This window comes from Labrus bergylta, chromosome 7 (genome assembly GCF_963930695.1).
Source record: "Labrus bergylta chromosome 7, fLabBer1.1, whole genome shotgun sequence".
NCBI classification, from domain to species: Eukaryota; Metazoa; Chordata; class Actinopteri; order Labriformes; family Labridae; genus Labrus; species Labrus bergylta.
Genome location: NC_089201.1, coordinates 22,211,775 through 22,224,625, shown reverse-complemented (window position 1 = coordinate 22,224,625; position 12,851 = coordinate 22,211,775). Strand labels below are relative to the sequence as shown.

General features: G+C 39.9%; 1 protein-coding gene across 1 annotated transcript in view; it reads right to left on the bottom strand.

The window, feature by feature from the left end:
* LOC109993093 (A disintegrin and metalloproteinase with thrombospondin motifs 20) overlaps window positions 1-2,327 on the bottom strand; it is an 84,917-nt gene extending 82,590 nt beyond the window's left edge. Inside the window, exons 1-2 of the mRNA XM_065957028.1 lie at window positions 1,870-2,327; window positions 1,326-1,687 (exon numbers count right to left, since the gene is read on the bottom strand). Coding sequence (XP_065813100.1) covers window positions 1,326-1,687; window positions 1,870-1,960 — 453 coding nt within the window. The 5' untranslated portion in view covers window positions 1,961-2,327. The remainder of the gene's footprint in view (window positions 1-1,325; window positions 1,688-1,869) is intronic.
* Window positions 2,328-12,851: the final 10,524 nt, after the last annotated feature.

Here is a 12,851-nt window from a genome sequence, read left to right as displayed (position 1 = left end):
ACTTCAAGGCTATAGGTCCTCCCGTTTGTGTCCGTGTGTCCAGCCAGGCACCCCCACCGCGCAGAGCCAACGCCAGAATCTGGCTGGCGTGACTGAGGTCAACCCCCTGCCCCTGGACCAGTAACCTTAGGTGACCCATGACGTCATCCCCTTCAACAATTATCAGATTCTTGGACAGGAGTCAGCAGAAAAAAGGACCAGGGCATCAGGATTACCGTGCTGTAATAGTGGGGCTGTAAAGTAATTTCCATCCAATAACGCCTTCACAGCGTCGTAAGATCTAACAGATATGACGAGGGGCAATGAAAACCAACAGCTGCTTTACTCTGAGTGATAATATCTGTTGTCTGGGGCTTCAACTAATGACCACCTTTACATTTCCCAGGAATCAACGACTTCTTTAGTCTATGAAAAGTTGAAAGGAATGATCAAATCCTCATCAGAAGTTCAGAACAGAGCACAAAACTCTCAAACAACGTCTGTTGATGACATAATTGATTCACTGATAGCATGTCTGACTATGTAGCGTATTAATTGGTGAAGATATAGAAGTGTTTGTAGCAGCAAATAAGTCATTGCTACAATTATCAATCACTTAGTAAAAAATGATGTCGCTCAAGTTATGAATTACGGGCAACATGTTTAGATTGTCTGCCACTATAGGTAGTTTTTCTGAGAATTTACAGGTGTCCTAGCATCAAAGGAGTGATTGATAAATTGCTTAAATGATTGATCATTATCAAAACGTCTGCAGCTGACTTTGATTATCGGACAACAGTATGTTGTCAAACTATGTGTTGTGAAAATTTGGATTTTCAGCATCAAGGAATTGATTGACAAACTGTTGCACATTTGTTTTGACCTCGCTTCATTTTGATATTTCTGTGTTTGGCTTGCCCTGTCCTCAGATTGAGTCAAAGAGCAGCAACTCAGATGTCTTGCTCAAGAGCACTTCGGCACAAATAATGCATTGTTGTTATCACAACAGCTTCTCTTAACATCCCCACCATCACCACCACCACCACCAGCAGCAGCAGCAGCAGCAGCAGCAGCAACACCCATGATGTCCATTCAGCGTTCCTCAGGAGCAGCATCACCCGACACCAGCACGTAGATGCGGCTCTGCACACTCTCCTCCACAGTGACATGAGTCCAAGAACACTTGCTCCTGTTACACTCCTGCACACTTCACTTTAAAAGCTGTGGGTTATGGGGGGACATGCACTGATGGAATCCGTTGAAATGGGAGAAAGCTGTGGAAGCCTGTCATCATCGCTTGATTAAAGCGAAAAAAATTAAAGTGAAAGCGAAAAGTCAGTACTCACAAGGCCAGTGCACAGGCTGAAGACTGCAGGGTACTCGCTCTTGGCGTTGACTTGTCCGCGGAAAAAGCAGTGGCGCATATCGCTCGGGTCACGAAAGTGGGAGTCCGTGGCGTTGCTCTGCTCCGCTCCCAAGTGTGTCACTCTGTAAGAGGGGGCAATGAATCCAGAGTGTGCGCTCAGATTGAGATGAAAGCGTTCCCCGAATGCATCAATCCTGTAGTGAACCCGTAAGCCCGACAGGTCATCATTCAAACTTCTCCGTCTCCTCCTGTAGTGCATTTTGTGCGGGAAGGATTCTCCAAAGTCATTCACACGGACCGGGGTGATGATTTCATACGATGACAGCTGCTTGATGAAGCCTTCTGCAAACAGAGTTGGGGAAAGAAAGTTTGTGATTTAGAGCCAAAGTAGATGTAACGCGTCAATTTAATACATGCAGCTGCAGCCTGCCATTCACTACAGTTCACCGGGCATCAATCTCAAGCGCCGCAGATTACTTTAATAACACCTCCGGCTACCGTAGTCATAAATCAAAACACACTACCTTGTTTCGGATGCAATCGGTGTTGCAAAGTGTCCCGGACAAGTGCTGACAGATGACACATTAGTCCAACCAGCCAAATAGCAAACTGCATGATTTCCTCCGCAAAGAAACCCCGGCTGTCGTCTCCAAGGCAGTACCCTCCGTCTCTCCCTTGCGGCTCCCCCTCTCCCTCTCCTTCTCCGCGGCTTGTCAGCAACAGGTCGTGGGATCCGCGGAGGCTCTCTGCAGCGCAAGTCTTGCAAAGTGCACTGGCCTCATCGCATTGCTAAACATGCATCCACCACCCCTCTATTAACGCGAACTATTTATGACACATTCATCCCCCCCCCTGAACCAAAAAAAAAAAATGCTGCCTAATGTAAACTGCAATCTATACTGATAGGAGGGATCAGTGCCAAGTACGCTTTCCCTTAGCCATCCCTCGAACACCCCTTGCACCCTAAGCACTCACCAACCGCACAGCAACGCCCCTATAGGCTCCGGAGCCAATGGTGAGTGCGGCTCGACCACTACACATGGGGCTGGCCTGAGTAGCTGCAGTGTCAAAAAAAAAAAGAAAAAAAGGAAGACTGGAAACACCAGTCATTATGTGGATCAACCAATTTCAAAGTTTTATGTTAATTCCCTGTAGCAAATATGTCTATTCCAAAACCTTTGAGGAGAGTATCCAATGGAGTGAAACAGGAGCTATAAAATCATTTTAACTAATTCTAATTGAAGATAACAACAGGCTATGTACCCTTATATTAGTCTAATATTATAGAGAATTAACTCTTTAATTATCACCTCGGTCACAAGTCTATTTGAGAAATTAGACGATGTTAGCATATCATTCAAACTCAGATGTGTATTTTGGGTTTTTTTTTTTTTGGTGATGAAATACCTCCCAAAAAAAGTACATCATTAATCTTGTTCTTTTATTAGCAATATTCCACACACACATGAGCAAGATTTTTAAAACAGAAAACCAGCCTTGTTGTCTTCTTGTCCTGCATAAAATCCTACCTGGAAAAGTTAAATTAGGCTATTGCACAAATCTTTAAAAAAAAAAAAAAAAAAAGCATTTTGTGACATAGCATTCTTGCAGTTCTTTGGAAAAGAAGTTTAGTTTAGGGCTTACAAATGTAAAAAAAGAACTAGAAGCTGGTTACATTAGCCTGCATGAGTTAATCGCAGAAAGGGTACATAAGTTCGCTTACTTTGACATTTTTATGGTCAATTTGTTTGTTGCCAGGAGGGTTTTTAGTTAAGGTCAATAGCAGTCTGAAACATTTGAAAAACAAACCCCTGTTCCTAGAAAGTTGTCATTCTTCAGGTTTTCTTCCAAGCTAGCAAGCAAATGTTAACTGCTTGAAAGATCCCTACAATCCTCAGCTGGTTTAGTCAAGATCGTCATGTTGTGATATATTTCTCAATCTGGTATTTTGTTCATATTTCACGTGTTTGTTAAGCCATTTGTAACTATTTGTTTGAGTGACAAATAGGAAAGCTTAACCGACCATGTGTATTCACCCAGTAGGTTCCCTGTAAGATATCTTCTCTACTTTGCGATTAAGCATAGCAAAGATTAAGCTATGGCCGTGGCTATAGCTGCTTGTTTAAATTATGATGTCTTTGTTAAATACAGCAGTAGAGGATCTAAAGGTACATTGGACAGTGCTGGGCAATTGCTAAAAGTAACGACTAATAAAAGAAGAACATCTTCTGCTAACCAGCAATGAATTCATAAATAGGGCTATAATTACTTTTTTTTGGTGCTGACAAGAGTCGGTACACATAGTTTAAACACGGTACTTTAAAAAAATGCATTCAAGGGATACCTTCTCTCCTATGGAAAGAAATATAGCTGATCACTCTTACATCAATGTTAGCCTCAGCCCTTAAAATCTCCAATCCCAATGTAATGGATTCATATAACAACTTTATTTTTTGAGCCTGACACTTTTATTACAATAATGTTTAATAATGTTCATGAGCATGATCATTTTGTCCACGGGCAGGACGCAGTATTACAAATACATCCACACAAAGGACAGATTGATACAAATATATAACCACCTCTCAGATTAGAGTTTGGGTTGAGTCTCTGTGTTATTATTGGATAAGTTATTGTACATGATGTAACAATGATTTTTGATTTTGGAGAGGTTGAATCATTGCATGAAAATAAGCCGCACTATAAACTGGGACCTCACTGTGTAGATTCTTATCTTTATCTCAAGTAGTGTGGTATTAGATATTGGCTACACAAAGACAAGCATATAATACAATGACATGAGTGTGAAGATACAGCATTTATATGCAGAGATATCACCTGTGCATGTTTGTGACGTAGAGAAGAATTTGATATTATTAAATATACAAGTAATTTACTGTGATTATAGTCCAATAAATTCTAATGACAAAGAGTTTTAATGCCAATCTTCCACTTTAGACCAATTATGACAGTAATGTACTTTTAATCATTTCTTTGGCTACTAAAGATTTATCAGAGAATTATTAAGGTTGGTGGGAAATAGGCAATCAAATCACTTAATAATCAGCACATTGGGCATTATGGGCCATTCTTCACTGCCATCTATTGAAGGAAGTGGACTTCTTTGGCCATGATGTGGTCAGCTTCTCGTTAATCATTTGGGCAAGTAAGGTCCTACACAAAGTTGATGGACGTGTGAAAGGAGACTTGTTTTTCATGTCCTTTGAAAACTGATGTCACAGCATTGTGAGTAATTAGACTCGGTTGGCTCACCGGAAACACTTTTGGATCTGGTAAGCTCTTTCTTTGACACAAAACATCGAGTCTCCGCGTCATGGCTATTACTTTTTTAGAAAGTCTCTCTCTCACTCATCTCTTTCTCTTGCTCTCTTTTTACAATATATATCATGCAGCACATTTTAAAACTCTGAAGTATTTTGTTTCTGTTTGAATTGTCTGCACTAATTTAACTTATGTGTTAGTTAGTGCCCCTCAGACTTTCTCAATGTTAACAATTCTAAATGTTTATCAACTGCAAAATGAAAACCTTATGAACTTAATGAGCAAAAAAAAGGAAAATCATATTTCAATACAGTTCAAACTTACAAATGTAACAACTAGAATCAAACCCTATTTTCTAATCGATGAAACATTAAATATCAGGAATGACTATGGTCCATTCAAATACACTGCCAGGCTCGCTGTTCAAGTCGGACTCACTACGCTGCATCTGGATTTTAGAGCTCCTGAGATCAAGTTATTGTTATACAGAGCAAAATCTCTCCACTGTAACTCTCCTGCTGCCTCCCTGATGTGTTATTCATCCAGACTCCAAGCCTCCTGTGAGGTTATTCATTCCTCGAAAACCACTGTCACTGTTCTTTCACCATCAGGACCCAAGTGAGAACGGCAAAAGAAATTGAATTTGACAATCTGAAACAAATTCCGACAAAAAGGCAGATTTCTATTTTCCTACTAGACAAGGTGCAGGCAATGACTGTAAGTGTAATTAACATAAAAACATATTCTCTCATATTTTGTTGTCAGCTCTAAAGCAGATCATATACTTAAAGTTTGATTTGATTAAACATAGTAATGGTTCCCTTTTATGACAAAGAGGGTTGGTGCAAACTGGCTCTTTAAAGCCTTTTATATACGTTGTTTAGTTGAAAATGATGATAATCTCCAGATGTTCAGCTTTCAAACCCTGCCTCAAGTTATCTCTTTAACTCACCTCCCTCACCAAGCCACTAACAAGCTTTAATCGCCTACGGTACATTTTAAAATTAGCCATATGACTGCACTGGATGGCTAATTTAGGGTTAGTGCGGCTGACCACTTGTAAATTCTCAACAGATGCCATATCTAATGGATGAAACATCCCACATTTCTGCCAGATGTACAGTCGGGTCCCTGCACATGAGTCTGTTTCTACATGCACAAATGAGTTCCTTTACATTGTTGAATTTAAACATTTGGAGTGTCATTCCACTGCAATGAGCCCACCCGGTGGGCAAGTGGACAATCAGTCCCTCTTACACCCATGTCCAGGACAGTTCCATTTTTTGTCTCCAATTAAATCCAGCAGGAAGTTATGACCCTGTAGACCCTTAATTGTGCACATGGTAAGGCCATTCATTCACAGATCAAATGATAATGTCTTAGTAACAAAGTGCTAGTTAGGGTTTGGTTGGTTTTTACATGGTAACCATCTTCAGTCTGCGTTGGCATATTCTCGACCAGCCCCCCTCCTTATTATTATCTCTTGACCAAAGATGACCCTGTGGAGTCAGGGGATGGTAAGGGGAGGTTGAGGTCTGGTGAGAGGAGGACTTGTCTTTCATTGCTCATTGACAGTTCAGAATTAAATAGGAAGTACTCAAAATATAAACCAATAGAATTTATTTTCTTTACATGCACAAGATTTTTTTTCTCATAGTCCACTACACAGCTCATACATTGCAACTTTTGTACATTTTTTTATTTTTATTTTTTTATATTCTACATGTTTAAATTCTAATTTATATATTGTAATAGCTTCTTATACTGTATTATTTAAGTTGTTGCTAGTTCTACTTTATTTCCTTGTTAATTGTTTAGCACCAATACACCAAGTCAATGTACTTGGCAATAAAACCAGATTCTGATTCTGATTTTGAAGTTGTAGTATTTCTATTGGATCTACTTATCCTGCTACATCTTCATCTCAGCAAAATGTATATCTTAATTATTGAATTTATTTAGTTTAGATTGATACTGCATCTAATTGCTGTTATTCTATAATAATCTATATTGAAGTATGAAGCTTGACATCACAGCATATAGCTTGATGTAGCTACATGTCTGTTTCACCTTCACTGTTATTTTCAGAATGTAGGGAAAGAGTTATATTTGGAGGTCACTCCAACTATGGTGAAGGGAAACATGTGGTCAGGGGTTTATCCACATATGGCAGCACACAATTGTGGTTATCCATCACACACAGCATCTTCTATAAATGTTTTTTTAATAATCCACCATGTGGCTAATGTCAAAATATTCCTATTCTTGGTCGATGTAATTCGCATGATAAAGCAACACGTTTTTTCTTTCCTTTCCTTCCCTTTCATTGTTTAATGTTTCTGTGAATGGTCAGTCCAAGTTCAAAGGAAAGCATTGATACACAAATTGACAGATGATTACAAAAAGGTGCTTATTCATTTTAACACACCCAAAATGAAACCTCTTGTCATCAAACTACATTGAATCAACACTGAGAAAATCAATACCAGAGATTCCTGCCAGACACGTTTGGAGATTTCCAAGAGTCATTAAACAAAAGCACGGCTCAGTTATTACTACTGTAAACTCTAACTGAAGGCAGCCGTGGAGGTTCTTCGTCTGACAAGTCAGGTGATTTATTATCCAGGGTTTGACACCCCCCACCTCCTCTTGCTTTACCCCAAACTTGAGCAAAAAACATGAGAGCTCAAACAGCTCCGGAGCCACTCTCCCTTTCATGGTTCAATGAGTTTGGACTCCCCAGTCAAAACAGTGATCTATACCTCCTGATACACACCAGGACCTTACCTCGAACAGCCCCCTCTTTGCAGTGTTGCAAACCCTGGCTTTCTTTTGATGCATATTTGCACGTGTTAGGGGTCTCCTGTGTAAAGATCATAACATGACCACAGAGAATGATTCCTCACAGGAGCGTAACCAGATACTGCAATACAGTACACAACCATTTGTTGGAGTTGTGTTTGACAAATTCAGTGTGATAATTCAATGCTCTTACGGCAAAATACTATTTTACTACAGAGATACAAAAGGTAGTTATTTCGTTGGAAAGAGGGATTGGATGAGTGGGATAACGGTACGTTGTACTAAATTGAGGTCAAGGTGGGGGGACAGTCCATTCTTATTCTTAAGGATCAAGAACGGATGCATTTCGGCAGCCCTTTGCATTTTATTCAAACTGATACCCTTCAGCATCTGCACTGGATGCATTGGGCTTTCATATAACTATGTTAACCCATCTGAAACACGATCAGACACTCGGAGAAACTGCTCTTAGAGAAGAGTTAAGAAGACCGAAGGTCTGTTTAGGGGCAATGGATCGGCTAAAACTTAGGATCTTCAACAGGGACATTGACAGCTTAGTCCCATGTTAGTTTTTTTTTTTTTTTACCAACAGTACCCAATGAAAAGTTTCCAAACTGTACCTGTGTATTTCTTTGTGCCTAAGGCCGGGAATTCACTATGATTTCAGGCCAGGCCAATTCAGACTGCATTTTGGAGCCACACAACTGATTTTGAAGTTCGGACGAATTACTACTGGATCGCACATTGTTTGCAGCACAGTGCACAGGGTGGGCTAGAGGGTTAAAAAACTGACCGATCCATTGCTCCCGGCCGATGGGATGCACTTCTGGCACTCACTTCTTGAAATTGTTTGTCCTACCCCCGCCTTCATGGCTTTTCTGCTTGATTTGCCTACCTAAACTGGAAGAACACATCTGAAAACAGGATTGCATCAGCAAGCATGTCTGTGTGATGTACAGTGTCTTCCCCCTTCTATCCCGAAAGACATGAACAAGAGAAACGTTGGCAGGAAACAGCGGAGGCCCTCCGGCTCCCAGGGAATATTTGTTAGGATTTAACATGCTAGTTACCACCTTTGTTGTCAGTGATGCTGAGTATCATTGACTTTGGATCAGCTGAGGATAAAACAAAATGAAAATCAGTGGAATACAGAGAGCAGGTTATTGTGTCACTGAAGGAGTAATAACAGACTGGTCACACCTCCCCTTTCTTTCCCATCTCTGCTCCCACCCTCCACTTCCTCTGACCGCTCAGGTGGTTCTCATGCTGTAGTGATCAAGGAGCCTGGCCACCTGAGACCTGTGTTGGCTTGCATTATACAGATTAAGACTCCCCTTCCCAAATAAGTATTCGATTCCCAGTTGCAGCAACCAAGCTTCATAAGCCACTGAATTCCTAGTGGCCTTTAAAAACACAGTGGTCTGTCAACCGCCTTCCTGCTCCCATTGAGTGAGGCATTGTCTGTCTTAGCCCTGCAGACAGGTGTTAGACAATGTCAAAGCAGCACTCTCTCACCACTCTCCAGCGTACCGTCCCATTGATGAATCATCATATTGTGGCAAAATAAAAAAGAGGTTGACAGAAAACAAGAAGATTCATGTTTGCTGTAAAAAAGAAAACAATGAGCGTTTTGATTTTACATTGTGAGGGCTGTAGTGAAGAGAGTTGTGTAAATAAATGATGAGGTCTTGCTGCTTTCACAAATACTCATCTTGTATTTTGACTTCCTCTCTTCATGGCAGAGTTACCGTTTATTATCGTACTGCTGAGGTCATTACATTTCAAGCAAAAGCTTGAGGAGTGACATATCTAAGACGGCCTGTACAAGCACATTATCAGTTACCCTCTACAAGAACAGTGTATTTTGAGTATTTAGCGAGGAACAAGTGAAACACGCCTGGGAACATAGATAAACTTATCATCTAGTCCTAAATAACTCCTCATTTCAGGACAGTATGACATTAAGTAAACTGAGAACACACATTGAAATGTTGGACATGTTTAATAAAAGATTATGTAATATTTAGATCCAAGAAATCTCAAGATCTACATGTTTGTCAGTTTCTTTATGAGTTCTTCTTGACTGATTTTCTTTTTCTGGTCAATTGACAAACGCATGTTCCAAAGTATTGTTGCTTTGGTTTCGATGTGATTGTTACTAAACTCTGGAAAATACATCTACATTTCTTCACCTTTACTTTGAAGTCTGACTTGACAGTAAACAATGTTTTGCTGAGACTTGAATGAACGTTAAATCTTGATCCTGCCTGGGTTTCGCACTCTGAATGAGCACAAACTGTGTAATCTACTGTCTGTGGATTTTTCATATTGAAATGTAACTCAAAATACTGCAGTTACTGATTGATAGAAACCCAGGGCAAGGAGAAAAAAACAAAAACTTGTTGGGGGCAATTTAGTTTTAACCAGTGCCTAGTTTCCAAATTAATTTCTATGCACAGATTATGTAAAAAATAATGCAGAACAATTAAGAATCTGTAGGTTAATACTAAATTATAAGTGTCCGTATTTGGTATTCCATTTGCAGTCTAAGTATAGTTATCCATTATCGATTTTGCAGGCTTTGGTTATATACAGGAAAACCGCCCATGTACGATACGATACACTTTATTGTCCCCTTGGTGAAATTTGTCTTGGACTCAAAATGCTCCCAAAGATTCAGTTGATTCCACTTGAATCAATAAATAAAAACAATAGAAAAACCACATCCGCACATAAACAAAAAGGCACATAGCAAATTACCCATATCGCAAAACCAGTACACCAGCACTTGAGTCCTGTCAAAACCAAAGAAGCAGAACAAACTTGCTGTATTGGAACACATTAGACTCACGGACTATTTGGAAAATGGAAGTTAATTTTCCTCTTTTGGTCATTAATGCTGGGTAGCACCAAGCTTAAAGGTGCATTTCCACTTATGACACTCTTTTGAGTCCCCACCCACCAGTTGAGAAGCATGGACTCGGGAGTATTTTCTACCATTTAAAAACAGTGTCACACTGGCTAACCACAGAGGTGTTAAATGGCCTCCTTTTGGCTCTCTTTTTCCGTGTCTTGCCAGCCAAGATTTACACCATATGTGAGCTCAGTCCCTCAATAATAGGTTTAACCTTGGAAGTAACAGCCTATTTTCCAAATATGCACCATTACAAATGTCATTATATTTACTTTGTGACTCCTCAGCTCACCCCCTCAATGGCCAAACACTTCCTTGGCTCTGTTTTCCACACCAAGAATTGTATATATTTCCACTCCTAATAGGGACCACAGGGATACAGACTTGAGAGGTAAAGTACAGACTGGCCATACCGTGTGTAAGTTTTAGGTGAAGGTTGTGAAGAGGAAAGGTTTGGTGTCATAAAGACCACATTTAATACATCACATGAATGTATCAATTACACTGAAATACGTAGGCAAATAAAATATTCAGACTAAGTGAGATCATGTTTAATGCTACAACTGGCTTTTAAAAAGATCAACAGGAGGGGTGTCATAACCTGTAAAAAGCCATCACTCTCATAAACGCTACAGAGTGGACGATGATCTAAACAAGCTATGCAAAGATTGCAGCAAGTCGTGTTACCATCTTTGTGTGATTAAGTTTCACTCAGAAATGTATTTCCTAACTGCAGTTGTCTGCACGCAATACATACATCCATCCCTGTGATAGAAATAGTGGGTGCTGATTTCTTCTGACGTTTTTCTCACATTCCTCACCAGCAAGTGCTGATTTTTCCCCCATGAAGAATGCATGTGTCTTAACCAACAGTTGGAAATAGGTTTAAAAAAAAATGTGCATGGCAATTCTCACTCAATGAAATTGATGCAGGCCGGGGTATGAATAATATAGGTCAGCTATTCTAATTATTGGGTTCAAAAGGGTAAATTTTGCCATCAGATGCCTGGAACTTCCTGGCCGTAACATCCATTAATCTGCCACTTGCTATGTTTCCATACATCAATTAAATGTAATCTCAAAGCAAAATCAGAAGGCAAAATGCTGTCCATTTCATTCTGCAGGGCTTTGCATTTCTTGTGTCACATACTGGACTAATCCGGTTGTGATAAGTGGCACAGGCAATGCCAGAGACAGCTGCCTAGTATTTTGGATATTAACAGCCATGAACTTTAAGCGGAGAATGACTCATGAGATTTGATGACAGTCCAGTAGGGGGTCCTTGGATCTGTCTTCTGGTCCACTTTTAGTATAGTATACCCACAACATTGTGGAGACTGAGCTATTCATGTGAGGTCATGGGTAAGGCTTGCCCTGGTCTAAGTCCATTTTTCTGTTTTATAAATGATATTACTGACCAGTGATGGGCATGAACACATTCATGAATATATGTTTAACAAATACTGTATAGCTCTTTTTAAGTAGTGAGTGGTTTAAGAAATTTTGAATTTGAAATTCAGTGATAAGATACTTTGCATTTACTCATCAGAGTATACTTTACCTGACTATATCAACATGTTGGCATTTGACTTGTTTTCTCTTTCTTGGAGTTAAATGAAGGGTTGTACATTTTGTCCCTCTCTGTTTAGTGGTCAGTCTGACAGGGTTTTGTTATGTTGGTCCAGGAAACATGGGTGGTGATTAGCTTCTAAACAATGAGAAAAAAAGCTAATTCCAAACTCCTTTTTTTTTTTTAACATGTTGCCTTTTCTGAACTGCTTTGTTAACAGCTTTGTTCAGTGTTTGAACCCTGAAGTTTCTTAGTGAGTGTGGCTTTGACACTCTGAGAGTAGTATACACAGCAGTCAACAGAGCTAGCGAGCTGTTCATTTAGTTTTGTTGGCTTTGTCCAAGAGCTATGGGTGCGGGGAGGTTGTCAGTAAGGAAATTTAAAAAAAAAGAATAACTTGCTTTTGTTGCGAGCACATATCAAGCTGAACAGAATACATCGAACCGGACAGGAAACTTACAGAGCATCCAGTCAATTTAAAATAATAATAATACAATGATAGCTGACATCACAGCTCCAAAAAAGTGAAGGCAAAATATTTAGATCTCCCCCTGCTGACTAGCTGCAGTATTGGTCATAAACTCCTCCTCCTCTCTGTTAACAGATATGATATCGGTCAAGTCATAAAATCCAAATGCATGTGAATTCAAATGTTCTCATTCTCGGTTTGTCACTATTTTGTGTTCAACTCATCTTCTTTTGGGAAGTTCATGTTCTAAAACGGAATAAAATGCCACGATTGACAGCTCTGTTGGCGAATGCGGCTCCTGCGGCGCTGTGTGCACCAGATAAGCAGAGTTACCCTGCCCCATTAGCAGCCTACTCACATGAGGTTTGGCATCAACTACTGTGAGGGTCAGTTTTCATCTCTTCAAAACCTTAGTCTTCATGCAGATCACTTTTTTCTATATATTCTCATTGAGGTTTGCATTTAGCCA